Below are 16,944 nucleotides of genomic sequence, written 5' to 3'. Positions count from 1 at the left end.
CGATTTTCAAAAAGTAAGAATCGATGTATAGAGAATTAAAAGCCCTTTCTAATGACCCCCACTTGCTCCCATTCCCATTTGAAAAAATTTAGGGGATAGCACCCCCACTTAGGGGGTTGAAGATTTTGGTATGCTTTTTGAGCCAAAAGTTGTCCCCCTCAGAAACAAATTTGACCTGTTTTTGGATTTTGCCGAAAAATTCTTTACTACCCTGTAATGCCTTGCGGTACGTTTTCGATGGGCTACTATAATAATTATATTGTACATAGTATACATTTTTGAACGCGTACGCATCTTTACCCGAACTTGACGCGCAATATCTCTGATGTCCGAGGTCTGTAGATTCGCAGTGTGTACAACTGCTAGTCAATACATAGTCTTTATGCGTTCATTAAATATGATTTAAAACTACTTAAATATGATATTTTTATGCTGTTAATTAGTCAATATGTATGCTATGTGCATATGAGTAGATTTCTTTGCTATATAGATAATGTTTATCGCAAATAATTTCAATAGAATTTAATTTTTTCAAATTGGCAGCGGATTTTAGTCCCATAAGAAAAGCATAGGACCCCCCTGCGCTCCTCATTTCCCTCGGACCCCGATATACCTGCTTAAGAAGTTTCCTCGCCAAAAAGCGTAGCACTATCGGAATCCACATGTCATAGAACCCCTGTATATTAAATTTAGTGATTCTCGTACAACAGGGTTCTGAGATATAAAAAAAAAAGACTATCCTTAAGGGCGGATTTCAGGAGGCTGTAACTCCGAAAGAGGGGATCACTTGGCAAAAATAAAAAATAGGGATCCCCTAAATTTGTCTTAAAATTCTGTGACCAAATTTTGTTGCATTAATTTCAGGACACTCGGTATTTCAGTCGAAAGTTAAAGGTAGATTTTACATTAAAATATAGATATCCTGCGATATATTTTGAAAACGGTATATTTTCAGGAGCTCTGTAATTGTTTTTCTCAGAAACATACACCGATCTTGATGCGGCTGGAAAGAACTTTTTTCTACTTGGCTTTCTTTTATCTTAAACATAGAGCAAAATTCTGCCGCCTCCGATTACAGTACGTTTTGTCCTTGGTAATACGAATATCATATGGATGCAGAGTTCAATGAAAATGTAAATCTCGGTGAAGCCGTAACAGAGATATGTAGGTGGAGGAATAATGGCATACACGAAACCGAATATTTGCATACATAATCTTTCTTGGAGTGGCCAACAACTGACATGCAACAGTCAGCGTGGATTTTAAAAATAGGCGCATGAAATATTAATCCCAACTCTCCCATTTCCTCTCATCTGCGGTAGATTTCCACTTGTTTACTCCAAACTTACCGAAAACTTATTAATACGTTGCTAATTAGTTGAACATATTGATTAGTTCAATTTATACTACACAGAAATGTGATTTATGAATAACAGTGTTTCTCCATTTATTGTATATTTGGTTTGTGACTAAGATAATTGCATTCATGGTCACCGTTTAAGGGGCGCAAAGAGGGAGGCAATTATCCTAGAGTTCGGTAATAGTTAACTAAAGACACAACAGTGACACAGAGTTATAAAAATTAAAAAAGTATGTTTTGTTCTAAGGTCCGAGAGTAATCCGTACATCTCAGGTTCGTAGGTAGTTTGTTTTTACATGACGTGTTGAAAAATAGATATTTGTAGAAGCCTAGTTGTGCGTACAACAACGACATAGAAATAAAGAAACAGCATATTTTACCAATGATTAAATAGTCGAGACTGAAATGCGATAGTTGAACTAAACACCATCCAGGATTGACGGCAGATCTGACATTTTACGGAAGTTACACGAGTTAGTCTGAAATTTCAATTATCTGCATTCTATAGTAGATTACAATGTCTAATGCTAACACTTATTAAACCAAAGTATATTGTATATGCGACTTTTATATGCCGTATTTGGGCTAAATTTATTTAACAAAATGGTCGCATTTATTCACAGATGTTTAATACCAGTTTTGACTGAAGTATAAAAGAAATATAGATAAGTTCTAAATGTGTTTCTTCACTTATCTTGAACAAATTACTGCGGACATTAATGGATATATCCGTGGTATATAATTTCAATAAAATCTTTTTACTTGGCGAATAAAACGAAATCGCTTGAGGCAGGAGGCAAATGTGATTATTTAACAATTCTAATGAATTCCTAAGGCAACACTACCTCATATTTATATTTTAAATATTATTAAAAATTTTGTGAAAGTCAGCATGGTTGAAAATACAAAACCCCAAGTATCTTAAAGCTATGTACGTTCCATAATTTAATGGTACAAATATACGGAATCATTTATAACCGATAACCCAGTACTTTTCTAGTCCCTACCATTGCAGTATACTCGTATTTATACCCTTAGTGTAAAAACGCCTAGCAATAAAATTTAATGAGTTTCATAAGCATCCCTAAAAAAGTTTTCTGATAAAGGTAAAAAATTATAATAATTTGTATATATACTTTGTAGAAAATTTATATTATACTTATGTTCATTTGGCCAACAACGCATTTTAATTATTTATGTCCTCAAACAATTTTATTATATTGATGGTAAATTTCGTTTTGTTTCGTTTCAAAAGGTCTCCAAAATGCCATGTTGTAATAATATTAATGTAAACAAAATATCCCTCTTATTCCTCTCTTTCACAATTGTATCATGAATGATTAATAGAAGGTGCCTATAATAAATTAAAATTACCTGAATCACACCAAATTCCGCATTGCTGCACTGCACTGCTAGGCACTTTATCAGCCACTTGTCAACAGCTGAGATTTATTGCCCAGTCGCACAGTTCGGCTGTCTTTACGCGCATTCTTCAACTGATCGTATAGATTTCTACCATCTACATGTTTAGACCAAACGTATATATGGGTATGGCTAAATAAATATGGGAACAAGTTTGTCAAATATTTCAATGCCAAGTTGTCAGCGACTGAACCTGATACATACTGCCAACCTCTTGGTTCTTATATTGAGATCGGAAAGACTATACTTGGATGGGTGACCATCCGGGGAAGACGCGCGATGCTCGTCCACCTTCTAGTGGCCTGCATGTCAGCCTATTCACAAAAGCTATACAAATTTAGGTGAAGTTTGTATAGAAAGAGGTACATGTCTTGGAAAATATGTAAATCGTAAGCAATGTTAGGCAAGTAAGATATCCGTACCCTACGACAATGTGGGGGTTCGACAAAATTTCCAGGTTTGGGGTTGCTTGTCTCCTGGCGTCGGTGTCTAGGCATAGTAACAGAGGCTGTTAAGGCAGTGGCGGCTAGTCAGGTGACGCAAGTGACGCACCGCTTCACCTAAAATGTCCGTTTGGTTGAGCAATTTAAAATTATTTTAAATTTTATATAAACTTTATAATTTAGATATAAGTCTATATTGAAAATGTATTGTGTTTGTTTGTTTAATACGCAGAAATAAACAGAATAGTTGCGCGGTGAACGCCTTCTAAAAAAACATTGCCTTCGTTCAGCGCGAACATCAACCTCGGACCATACAACGTATAGTATACGCAAGTGACGCAGATTGAAATCAGTCTGTATTCTGATTCTCTTCGTAGCGTTGTTTACGGCGGTTGTCATGGCAACGAGGCGGCCAATACGTGATTAAACTACGGCGTGGTGGAATGAGTGACGCAGAAATTGAAGCAGCATCGCCCAACGCCCATCGTCTGCCTTTAACAGTTTATACGACTAGAAACTTTATTTTTTTGACTTTTGGCGCCGACCTTAGGAATACAACAGGGTGTTTTTACCGCGGTGGTGTCGACTGCTTCATCCACAATCCGTCCCGTCCGTACTGATATTTTAATTGTCATTCACAGCTGAAGTAATCAACAATTTTTGTAATGTTAAATTTGCATTTTTCTAACACAAAGTCGTCTCGCAAAAGATCCACAATGAGATAACACAGATAAATAACGACATCCTATGACTTGGAAGAGTCTTTAACTCCTACTTATTTCTACTGATTCTTAACTTTTGACGTTTGGGGAGTAATACGAATGCAATATAGTAAATTAACGAAGCAAATGTACTAATACAAAAGTTCGAGGGAATGTATTGGTTTAAAATTATGCAGTTTTAGAGCGCAAGTACTTACGTTAATTCGGGGGACAGGTATCCTAATCGTAGGCATGTCTGACGGTAGAGCTACGAAAATGTAAATAACAACCTAACCTAATAATAAGAAATACCTGTATATGTCGTGGCGTAGCAATGTATCAAGGTTAAAAAAAGCCTAGTAAGGTAAAATAACGGTTCGCCGCGACCCTACAGACGTCTTTCGCGTTTGGCGTGAAATTATTTTGACATGATTAATCTGACATTTCTAACGACATTCGAATTTTCTCCGAGAGGGCGGGTCTTAAAGCTTCAATCTTTACGGCTTGTGAAATGGTCGTCTGTCGTCGAGGAGGCCCCAAAAAAAGGCAAAATTAAATATGAAAACGCGAAAAAAACGTTACAAAAATGCCCCTGAACGACTAAGGACGAACTACTGAGCATCTGTGTCCAGTCGCACGCCGTTTCTAGGCTTGCGGAGAAGGAATTTTGTGGGGCAAAATTCACATTTTTCGGCCTTCCTAGAGAGTACATTTTAACGTATTTACAGCCCCATTTCGAATCCCGCATTTGATTTCGCGGAAAGTTCTATAGAAAAAGCGTGAAATAGGCACCCGGTCGATAAATATGAGTATTTTCGGCACAGTTTTAAATAAAATATCGTAGAAAATAGGGGAAATAAAAAATAAAAAAGCCGTACGCGCGCGCAATTCGAGGCGATCGGCGACCGTCAGATTTCAGCGGTAGAGCGTGTCGGACTCGTGCGTTTCACACAAAAGATAGGCCGCGCCCCTCGGAGAGCCTGGGGAAAACGGAAAATTCACCGGGAAGGCGTCGAGGAATAGCGTTCTAAATACGACGTTAAGACGCGGAAAAGACGTCGCGACGCGGGCCGCTGTAGAAATGTTTCCCATGTATGATGCAGTATGTATTTTGTTGAAAACGCCATTTTCCAGATAGAAAATTGAGGACAAAAAGGATTTTTAAAATTGCGAGAGACCTGTGCCTTATTCTCTCGATATGGAAAAAAGGAGAAGTCAAAAGACAACGTGTACGTTCGAAAGTTTCGAAATGAATGGTATTCGGAGTATAAGTAGTAGTGTGGAAGTGTTCATTTGAAGAAACTGTATGCCGTGTTTAATTATGGGTGTTGTAAAGTCGGGCGTGTGGAATAAGAAGGGATTTAACAATTTTGGGAACGTCACGCGAGGTTGTCGTAATCACAAAGCTTCTTTGAAACATACATGTACGGTGTGCGTTAATGTTCGAAGAAGTTCACAAGCCGAATTAATATTTCTATTTTTTATAAAATCTAAATGAAAATCCTTCTCACGAACGTCAATTTTTCGGTAATATTGCAAATGCTTCTAAAAATTTCCAGATTAATTTAAAGCCGATTGACCTTGAAAATTTGAAAATTTTCGCCAGCGGCGCTTTTTTTTCTTTTTAGTCAATCAATGAATATTTTTCACCTATTGTCAATGTTACGAGCCGCCACTAGGCTGTGTTCAGCGAATGGTCAGGCTAGTTCGGTCAAACTTCTTTAGTCAAACAATTCACTGAACGGGCTTGTATTAACTGTATTAAAAGCTGCCCAATATTCCCAATCAGCAGATTGGACTGACCAACGAAATATTTGTCCGCTGAACGACTTTGACCGGTGCGACCATTCGCTCAATACAGCCAGAAATAGGCCGACGTAAAATAACCAAATAGTTAATGTTAACTTTCTTTAAATAAATTAATAGTAAGTTGACACTACTGTATATCCAATTGTCCAATGATAATCACGTACGATTTGCTGACGAACCTTAGAGAAACCCCGTAGAAAAAAAGGAAAAAAAGAAATCGACAAAAAGCATGTAAAATCATACAAAAAAGGAGGGTAAAATGAAATTGACAAAAGACATCAATAAAATAAGAAACTATTCAAATAGACAAAATAAAATAGATGAACCGTGCAAAAGAAACGTAAAATGAAACGACAAAAATGTGTACTTTATAACCAAGCATAAAAAATGCGAGTTAATTTTGTATTTTTGTTGCGCAGGTAAAAAGTCGTATTAGTTTAATTTTAAAAAACACGTTTGCAATTTTTGCGCACAATGTAATTATTACTAAATATATAATTAATATGTCACTGTTTCCTTTTAGTTTTCGTATCATTAAGTATGATATAGAACCTTTCATCTCCAGCATCTTATATCTAAAATTAGAGGAATTATAACCGTTCCATCAAGACGTGGTGCAACGATTTTAACTCCTAACATATTTACATAACAATAAAAAAAATGTGTGGACTCTTCTACTTCTAACCCTATCTTTTCAAGGAAACCGGCGCTCGCTCGGCGCAGCGTTTTCAGCTCAACGGAACGGAAACGATTACATTTCTTTATGAATAAAAACTAACAATACGAACAATATTATTTTTAGCAAGTTTTTATCTTTTGATAAACATTTCATTGGCGCTGAGACGATTGTTACATATGCTGCATACGGCTTCCGTTTTTCGGATTTAGATAATGTAAATGTAATTTATTGCATTAGGATATAACTAGTTTGTACAGGGAAACATTCTATTTAATCTGCTATAAAAGGCTAAGATAATACTAAGTTTTTGCGAATGAGATCATTCAAATAATGAATCATATATCTTTGCAGCATTTTCTTTAAAAACAATCCAAGAAAATGATATCCTCATAGCCGCGATGTCCACACCACGCTCTTACCTTTTTTTACCTTCAAATATACATGATTTTAATTTGTCCGTTCCTTCTTGCTCCAACGCGTTATTCCCACAAATTTCAGGCAACACCGGAAGTTGTAATTAAAACTATCGATCTAGAAGGCATAGTTCACGAAGCGTCGGACCATCTGTTGCTCTTTTTTTGGCAAATTTAAATTTTCCAACATATGCTGACATAGTTTATTGTACATACAACCATATATTCTATACGAATAACAATTGTGTGAACATTTTATTAGATAAAAAGTCAAATTACATTTAGATAAAACGGTATTTTTGGGTGTTTTGCCACCTATGAAGAAAATTTAAAAATTATAATAGCCAACTTTGTTAATTTTTTTTTTGTTTTTTATATTTTTATATAGGGTATCATAATTAAGTATAAAAAAACTGAAGCTTCTCGCCAAAACAAAATAATTAGTCAAAACTTTTGTTCCAAAATGCCTCCTTACAATGATACAGGGTGTTTAAGTTCATTAAAAAAATGGTATTTTCGTAATATTTAAAGGCTTAACATATTGTTTTGAAATTTGGTATAGTCACTCAGGAACAAGCTAAATACTAAAAATCAGAAACTATTGTGAACCTTAAAAAAAATTGGAAATTTTCATTTTATTACAGGAAAGAACCTTCTATATTTTCAGCGAAATACTCCAGTACATTTGTTCATGCAACTCTCTTGGTTTCGACAATGCCTATGTATGTTTTCAGCCACGAAAATTGAATAATTTCAAATATTTCGTATTTTCACCACCAAGAACGGCAGTGACAGCATTTTTAACATTAAGGCGATGTTTCGCATTGTATTAGCTATGTCCTGTCCAAATTTTGTTCGTGCAACTCTCTTGGTTTCAACAATGTCTATGTATGTTCTCAGCCACGAAAATTGAATAATTTCAAATATTTACAAAATCGTTTAATCAAATAATACTTCTCTACTAAAATGATGTTTTAAAACAATATAGGCTGATAAAATCATTTATATTAAATTATTGGAAAATACATCAAGATGTAAAAAAAATAAAGTTTCCACAAATTACACTAATACATCAATAACATTTTGTCTGTGCAGTCCCCAGCCTACTTGAACTTTCGAAATACCAAGCTCACCCCCAGTCTTCAACCTGATGATGATGATTCTTCTGTTAGGGAATCTGCAGTGTTATTCTTTTATAGCTGTTATGACATTTCCATCACAAAAACCATACGATGTCAGCTACTTCTCTTGTAGTAAAACCATCAATTTTCAAAAAATGCACCCATGTAGATGGATTTTCAAACAATTATTTGGAACATTTAAAAATGAATGATTGTTAATGAAAGCAATTGCTTTTGTTTGACTATCAAAAAAGCATGGCAAAAATGATATACAATATACAGGGTGCCGAATTTTATGCAGGAAACTTCGAGGGCAGATAGATCTCTTTAAAATAATATGTGTTTGCCTTATAAACATTGGTCTGGAACAGCCTCGTTTTCACTATGGTGATTGCATGTCACTGATTTTTCTTATTCTGCCAGTTCCTCACACCAGGGTAGCATTGACAGTGACATTTACTCCACCAAATTTCAAAACAATCTATTTTCCGAAAATATTAAGGAAATACATTTTTTTATCGGAATTCTCATAAGGGGACATTTTGAAACAAATTATTTTGATTTGGCGAGAAGTTTCGATAACATTTTTTACTTCTAATTATGACTCCCCCTGTGTATTTTTGAGAACTTAAAACACAATTATGGTGTCTATTTAACAAATATTACTTTGATCTGTAAGTCGAAAACTCTTAGAGTTATTAGAAAATTAAGTATGCTACTGGATTCTACACGAACATATCTGTAAAATAAAGTGTCAACATTTCAGAAATCATAAACCAAAGTCCTTGTTCCATTTTAAGCAGCCATGAATTTATTTCAGGAGGATGAAAAAGTTATTGAACTCGTTAATAAATACGGTGCCAAGAAGTGGACCCTAATAGCCCGCCATTTAAAGGGAAGGATAGGAAAGCAGTGCCGGGAAAGATGGCACAATCACTTAAACCCCAAAATAAAGAAAAGTGCCTGGACAGAACACGAAGACGAAATTATTTATAAAGCCCATCAGGTTCTGGGTAACCAGTGGGCACGGATTGCGAAATTATTGCCAGGCAGGACAGACAATGCCATTAAAAATCATTGGAACTCTACGATGAGGAGAAAATACGAGGCGGAGAATCGAGAAAATGGCGATTCAAGAAGAGGGAGGCATAAAAAGATTGTGTCTAAGCAAACCGAAACTAATCTGTACTCTCAGTTCCATCATAATCAAGTTGGACATATCGATGCCAATGATTTACATTGCTTAAAGCAGGATAATGTTAATATCTATTCTGCAGAGGTGAGCATTCGAGTTATTCGTTTTCTATTCATTTGTTATTTTCAATTGGGATTTGTGTTTTAGGAATGGCAAGTAGACTTGTACGACCAAGCGAGCAGCCAGTCAAGCACTGGTGGCTTCTCGATGGGTGCCCCCACACCAAGTCCTACACCGCAGCAAACAATATTAAATTCCGTAGAAAGAGTAAACTCCTCACCTCCCCAGACTACTCAAAACAACAATGATCTTCCTTCATTTGATTACATTAATGTATATCGAAATCAGTCCTCTCCTGTGAAGTTAATACCAATGAATGATGACGCTATGTCTGATTTTGATGTAGGTTACTACAACTCACCAGGTGTTAGCCCTCTGAAAATGAACAATAGGCAGTTCATTAAAGCAAGTGAGTTAAATATAGCTATGATGTTTTTTATATATTTAATTATCGTTACTTTTTTAGGGGTAGTACCTCCAAGCTATTCCCAAAACACTCTTGTACCTGTAGCTAATGCTCTTAGCATGCCACGTGCCTCAACCCCCCCGATATTGAGGAGGGGCACCAAATCTCGCAAGCGGAGAGAAAGTACCGAACAACTTGCTCAAGAACTTGCCTTATCGGCTGGCCCTAGTGTTGCCAGAATAGAAGACATCGGTTACTTATTCGATGGTGCCAAGCCAACTATATTCAGCCCGTTGAAGAACGGCAGTTCTCCCATTAAACAGCTGCCGTTCAGTCCATCGCAATTTTTGAACAGCCCCAATATTGCTAACATTAGTTTTGATGTGACGTTATCTTCTACCCCAGTGAAGAAACAACAAATTTTGACGCCAGTTAAGGATAAATCAAAACCGGTAAGTGAAATAATTTTATTGAAATTAGGATAATTACTATGAATGCATCTAACTTGTTCTCCTTCATTGAATAACAAAAATACTCTTTGTTTCAAAATGGGAACCAAGTTCAAAATCGATTTTTGCTTGACGACAATTTCCGTTTTGACAATATTTTTGTTTTAATTGTAAATTCTTCCTCAGTTACAAAGTCCAACATGGACGTTTTTGTTGAAATATAATTTGATAAAGAGAATAGAGTTTTTCCCTGAAATTTGAAGATCTTTGTAGGTTGCTCTAGCTAAAATAATTAATGTATATTTGATTCAAACTGTAGGTAGTGCCATTTATTGGAAACAATTTGGTTTTTAAGTAATGTCTTTATCTCCGATAGTAATCAAGATATAATATGAATTAAAGTGCATTGTAGAAATTTAAAGCAATAGTAATAATAAAAGTCACCACTGACAATATGGGCAAATAATTTAGAAGCCATCAACCTAGCTTGTCTCTCTTTATCAAGAAAAGATTAAAGTCTGTCTTCAAGTATGAGTCATCAATGTGAAGACGCTATTAAAAGTAATGATTAATTTAATAATATATATAAGTTAATAACAAATATAATGTGACTCAAAAACAATTTTTTCAACAAAGACGGAAATGTCGTTTGATTTAAAAGTGTTTTGCATTTTTTTTCATCTTAATGTTGCAACTGAGGAATAAACCCATAATAAAGAAAATATCAACATCTGCTGTTGGAGAATCTTGGAAATTAAGACTCATTTCTTAAAGGTGCATTCATTTTTATGTGAAATGTATTATAATTTTAGTCCTACCAAAAGATAACAAAAAAGAAGTTCCTGACAAAATAAAAACAGTGATTTAAAAGTGAATAATTGTTTACCCATTGGTTTTTTCAGGATCATGATTACAGTCCCCTTAGTACTCCTCATGGCATTTCTGTTAAAAGTGAAGCCGTTACTTCATCGGCAGATATTATAACAACACCGAACAAGAGGGATTTCCTTAACAGTGATACACCAAGAACCCCTACTCCCTTCAAAAAAGCTCTGGCTGACCTTGAGAAAAAGTCTGGGCCAATTACGAATCTTCCAGATACACCTTCCTCGAGATTGGAAGACATTACAGAAATAATGAAAAAAGACCAAGATACCTCCAGTTACGAAACGGATACCAGCATGTTGGTAACCGTAAGTGTTTCTATTTGTGTTTTTTTTTAATTTTGTAACTAACAAAAAGAAATGTGGTTAAACCAAAGAATATAACTTCATGAATTGTAGCTGTATTGGTGGTATATAAGAAGGAAAATACACAACTCTAATTTCATTAATTGTCTTTGAAGTCTCATATAAAATATTGAAACACGGAATCTGTAAGTGTTATTTGCATAAAAATAACGAAAGGTTATCCCAGTCCAAATGAAGTGAATATAATTTGTTAAGACGGAACCTGAAAAGAACTTTAAATTGGTATGGATGGTGCGTATTACAATGAATTTCTTTTATTTGTAGAACGATAGTGGCTATATGACCGGAAAAAGAAAAGGTGGAGTGTTAGCTGCTGGAAAAGAAAACATTCTGCCAAACAAGAGGGTGCGTAAAGCCCTAGCTCCATCTTGGGCCTCGACTTCCTCGCAAATGAATTCATCAGAAATGTCATTTGCCATTGAAACTCCTGTAAGTAAATTCAAGTAGTTCTTGTGCAAACGACTTCTTAATATAATCACTGTGATTATTCCTTTTTAGTTTTTGTTCCTTTTTTGTAGTTTATGAAATTAAATCTTTTTGTAATTTGGGGTGATGTTTAACAAATGTCTTCTTTCGATTCTCCTTATGATGTGTTTTGTTACAGAGTAAATCTTTGGGCGAGGACACTTCGATCTTGTTCTCCACTCCTTCTTCGATTATGAAAGACTCCTTAGGAGTGACGGGATTAATGGATATCCCCCCACAGTCGGGGTCCTCCAAGGTACTTGGATGGTTTCATTTTGGAGATAATAATTTCCTATCTTAAAACCATCCCGATCCTCAACCAAACCAAAACGTACCTGTTTCCTTAAATATATTAACGATCAAAATATTGGGATTTGTTTTGCTTTCACGTCTAATTTATTACTTTATTTGGCTTTTGGATTTTTAAGTAGCCTCCTTATTGTGTATAGCTTTTCTTTAGAGCTAGATTGTTATTTGCGACATATCTTTTAAAACGTAGTAAACAATTAACAAACTTCTGAATGTAATGCCTGAAATTTGTTGGTAGATACAGAATGCAAAGGATAGTACGTATTATTTTTATTTGCACAAAAAAGGTTCAGACAGGACTGGTAATTTGTATTCCTATTTTGTGCTGATCTAACTATTTGCATCTCTGTTGCAGCACTACAGGCATGATTCACCTTAATATATTAATAGGTGCAACTGACAAAGTTCTAATATGTGATGTTTTTAAAGCAGCTAGTGATTTATTTTCTAATAACTTAACAGTACCACACTGTTACCGATTTGTTTTAAAGCTTATGATCTTAAATATTTTTACATTATCTGAACCTTATTTTGTTTGGCTCTTCATGCAGCATATAATTATTTGCATAATTATGCTATTTCGGTATCTATCGGTGTATGACCTCGTATTCGTACCATAATGCATGTAAAATCACATTACATGTACAGTATGCTTTATTTTTTGTCAACCATTTTTATTGTGGACACAAACAAAGGATTGTTTTGACCTCCAGAATTTCTCTTTTTGAAAAACAGCAATCAGAAAAAACTGTAGTAACTTCCAAAAAATATAAAATTGGTTAAATTCATTAATATTTAAAAAAATAAAACATTCTTTCTGCGCTATTGTTTATCAAAGGTTGTAGTCAAGGTTCTAAATTTTATTGATACGTGTTCATGTCCACAAACATTGAAGATAAATAGATGACAAAAATCTTAAAGCGTCTGTACATAGATTTATATATATATATTTCTAGTCTCTAACTTCAAGTTAAATGTTTCATAAACCAAAGTATCCAGTAACCTTCTCTATCCTTTCCTCTCTTCAGCTTTTCCATCGCACAAAAAACGCAAGTATAATTTTATGTGCTCCATTTTTAATATAAACGCATTATTTATGTTTATTTTATTTAATAATTGCAAGAACGTTATATTAATATTATATATTTTTTTTGTTATTTGTGTTGTTGACAGAGTTCTAATATCGAGACGTTCTATTATTTCTTACCAGGGCAGGTTACTCTAAAGTTATTAAACATAGTTAAAACTATTTAGCTAAGTCATATTTATTTAATCTTACTGACAAAGTCATTATTCCGAGTCTCGGGATTCATTAAAATGAAATTAATTATTTATTAAAACAGCAACTTTAGTATAGTTTGTCCTGAAATTCTTAAAAGAAGTTAATGGAATGTTGAAAGCGCAGTGTTGCGTAAACCAAAAATTTAGCACTTGCTATCTGTTGTTATTTATATTATTTTATTGTAGATATGCACTTTTTAATTTATTCTTAAGTACGTAGTATTTTTCGTTGCACTTTGATAAAATGACTTATGTTCTTGCACTAGATTAAGATAAAATGGTGCCCTTTTTCTTTTTACCATAATTGACAGAGAACAAATTTCAAACCATGTAATTAAATTTAATTGTAAGTGCACCTCTTATTTAAAAGATAATAAATATTATTTCAAGTCTGTTAAACCAGATCAATCATGAATAATAATTTAGATTTTACATTTTTAACAGTTTTTAGATTTATATTGTTTTCTATCAATTATTATGGGACTTAAGTTAGGCTTGGGTTTAGTTGTTGTGTGTGGCCATTTGTGTGGTGGTATTGTAGCATAATGTCCTTGTCCTGGCAGCGCCTGCTCCCCGTCAGTGCCTCAAATCGAGCCTCCCAAGGTCCACGCAGCACCGCGGCCAAGCGGATAACATTTGAGGATCCGAGGCCAAAAGCTCCTAAGGTGAGCCGTTGACTTGCCTTGCATTTATATAAATCTTTTTCTTCATTTTTACAAATTTTAGGTAACGTGCGCTATTTTTGTTGTAAAACTGTCTCCAATGTATAATTTAATGATTGCATTTGGAAATTGCAATAGGTGAAACTTTATTTCTTTAATAACTATTCCAATATAAAAATAATATTCTTTGGATAATACGAATTTATTTATACATTACTCTGGGTATTGCAATATTCGGGTAAACACCTTTATTACAATTTTTTTATTTATCATTTCAATCTTATCAAAGCATTTAAATGCAGTTGTAATACTCAAATGTAATGGAGCATGCTAAAAAAAAAATAAAACTGATTTGTTCTGTATCTTTGGTTTAACCACCTGGTAGACAGAAAATAAAGGTATGCACTAACATCTCTTCTATGCTTTCCACTTAAAGACTGAAAAAAAATTATTAACTAAAAATAAAGTTGTTCTCGCATATTGTATTATTATAGAATGTACATAATATGTAACCAATTTTTTTTATAACAATGGTATGGAAACTACCCAATATTTTTGTATGATAATTCTGTTTATCACATTTTTTTGTCATTAATTAAATGTCAGTGTATAAAAATATGAGTTAAATGATATTCAGCGCACTTCTTAGAGCCCTTTCACATTATCCGGTTTTTTAACAGACCGGTGAAATTACCGGATACTGTAGAAACAAACTTAATTGTATTTGAACATTTACACTTATCGACGTCCGTAAAAAAATCGGTGCGGTACCGGTGCACCAACGGATGAGTTTCTACTTGTCCGTCATCGGACCGACAAAACCAACGGATTGTTTATTAAAAACACATGAAGGCTAATGGACTTGTTCTGATAGGAAATTTATATGCAATTTGCTACAATTGTTCAGTTCAGTGTTGTTCCTGTCAGTACAAATGTACTGAAATCGCCGAATTGCGTCCCTCATAAGCGTATTTTGTTGAGCTATGTATGACTTCATTTGTTGCAATAAATCCTCGAATGTTGAAATTGTCATCCGGAAGTAATTGAAAAATTTTTATCCATCGGCCAATAAACAAGGATATAAGGTATTGAAAGCACCTACTTCATTCCTTTGCAAATTTATTGGATACATCCAAAATCTTTTGTGGCGACACTTCTTGAGCCTTTGTCGATGGTAAATCAAATACATGATTATTAATTTCTTGTGTAGTGTAGTCGACGACTGCTCACTACAACTGTTGAACTAGATCTAAACAAATTTACTGCAAACGTATGAATGGTTATACGTTGCGCGACCAGTAATTTTACCTGTCCGGCAGTTTACCGGTCCGTTAAAAAAACAGGATAATGTGAAAGAGCTCTTATACAGGATCTTTCTAAAATTTTATACCAAACCAAAATAAAACTTAGAAAATGGTACTTTAAGCAAAAGGTTTGGTCCAGAAATGCTTAATAAAAAAGTTATAAAGTGATAAAGATGCATCACCAAAAACAATTTATTAAAATAGTCTCAAAATCCAAATAAAGTTAGTTACAATAACAAATCATTTTTTCCTCACTAACGATATCAAAATGCCTGGGTTTTTATCTAAAATAGAAAACTTTTGAGTAATATTCGATCAAATATTATTCTGGATAGAGGGACTTTGTAGACGAGATAGATAAGTCTGCACTATCCTCGAGAAAATTGGTAATAAATATTTTTTTAATTTCTAGCTTAAATGATTTTAAAAATGAAAATTACCATGGATACTGTTAGACCTATGGAAACTAATGAAAAAAATTTTACTGATTTGGTATTTCCATTTGGATCAGATATTGTGGAGTTGTGTTTTTGGTGATGCACCTGTACTCGTTAATTTTTTTATTAAACTTTTTCAGACTTATTCACAGTAAAGTTTTTATTTAAAATAACATTTCTTATTTTCGATTTCAATTTAGTACTAAATTTTGGAAACTAGTTTGGACCAATTCAGAAATATCAACTAAATTTTTTGATATTCGTTCTAGACAGATAAAACTATTTTAACCACTCTTAAATTTTGCTTATTTCCATTTACTTATTATAGTACTATGGCATGTTAACATAATCTACAAGAAATAGGAAAAACCATTACCATGGGACATGACGGGTCAAATATATTTTTTTATATTAAAAAATGGGGAAGGGAAATTCAACACATGGTAATTCCAATTATCTCAATTAGTTTATATGTTGTGTTTCATTAAGAATCAAAATTTTTTTTATTTTAAATGACTTCCTTGTTTCAGCTGGACTATTTGTGGGCGATGGTAGCTTGTGGCCGCACTCAAGACCAGTTAGACCTAACTGAAAAAGCGCGCCATTTCCTCAAAACAACTGGTTTAAAACCGCGTTCTCTTAATTTTTAGAGTGCCACTGTACATAGTTTTAAGTCTCTACGTTCGTTTCTAGAATGTGGCTAATTTACAAAAACTTAGTGCAAAGCTAGTTTGTTTTTATAAAAATATATAGATATAATGTAGGATTTGTTATTGAACATTCTTTTGGGTTTTATTTGTAAAAGAGTGACTAGTATTATGAATGGAACCCCTTTTTTGCACATGTATAGAACTAGTCTTATTGTAATTTTAATATCTTAGTAAGATAAGCTGTATTATATATTTTGAATATAAATTGTTAATAGAACATTATGCATAATTATCAGAGCTATATATTATTTTGAAATATATTTTTTTATATAATATAAAATATTGTCTATATAGCTCATGATAAAGTCGTTTCATAAAAGTTGAATAAAAAAAATGTAATTTTTTCTTTAATTGTAACATTAACATATTTCAGGTATTTTTGTTCATAACTTTGGCTTATAAAGCATCATTATAGTACAATTTTTGTATTAAAATTATAAAAGTTGTAATTTCAGGAATTTTATTTAT

General features: G+C 33.7%; 1 protein-coding gene across 5 annotated transcripts in view; it reads left to right on the top strand.

Annotated features, from left to right (window-relative positions):
• LOC108909770 (myb-related protein A) overlaps positions 1–16,944 on the top strand; it is a 123,150-nt gene extending 106,206 nt beyond the window's left edge. The window contains exons 4-11 of one of the 5 annotated variants that reach the window (XM_018714187.1): positions 8,769–9,227; positions 9,291–9,612; positions 9,670–10,061; positions 10,961–11,251; positions 11,573–11,737; positions 11,913–12,029; positions 13,927–14,028; positions 16,297–16,944. In XM_018714187.1, coding sequence (XP_018569703.1) covers positions 8,769–9,227; positions 9,291–9,612; positions 9,670–10,061; positions 10,961–11,251; positions 11,573–11,737; positions 11,913–12,029; positions 13,927–14,028; positions 16,297–16,416 — 1,968 coding nt within the window. In that variant the 3' untranslated portion in view covers positions 16,417–16,944. Of the gene's footprint in view, positions 1–8,768; positions 9,228–9,290; positions 9,613–9,669; positions 10,062–10,960; positions 11,252–11,572; positions 11,738–11,912; positions 12,030–13,904; positions 14,029–16,296 lie in introns of all 5 variants that reach the window. The other 4 variants (XM_018714190.1, XM_018714189.1, XM_018714188.1 and 1 more) reach the window with 4 other exon arrangements.

The sequence above is a fragment of the Anoplophora glabripennis genome, unplaced genomic scaffold (genome assembly GCF_000390285.2).
Source record: "Anoplophora glabripennis isolate ALB-LARVAE unplaced genomic scaffold, Agla_2.0 scaffold492, whole genome shotgun sequence".
Classification (NCBI taxonomy): Eukaryota; Metazoa; Arthropoda; class Insecta; order Coleoptera; family Cerambycidae; genus Anoplophora; species Anoplophora glabripennis.
Note: the sequence above shows the minus strand (reverse complement) of the source record. Positions and strands in the feature narration are given on the sequence as shown.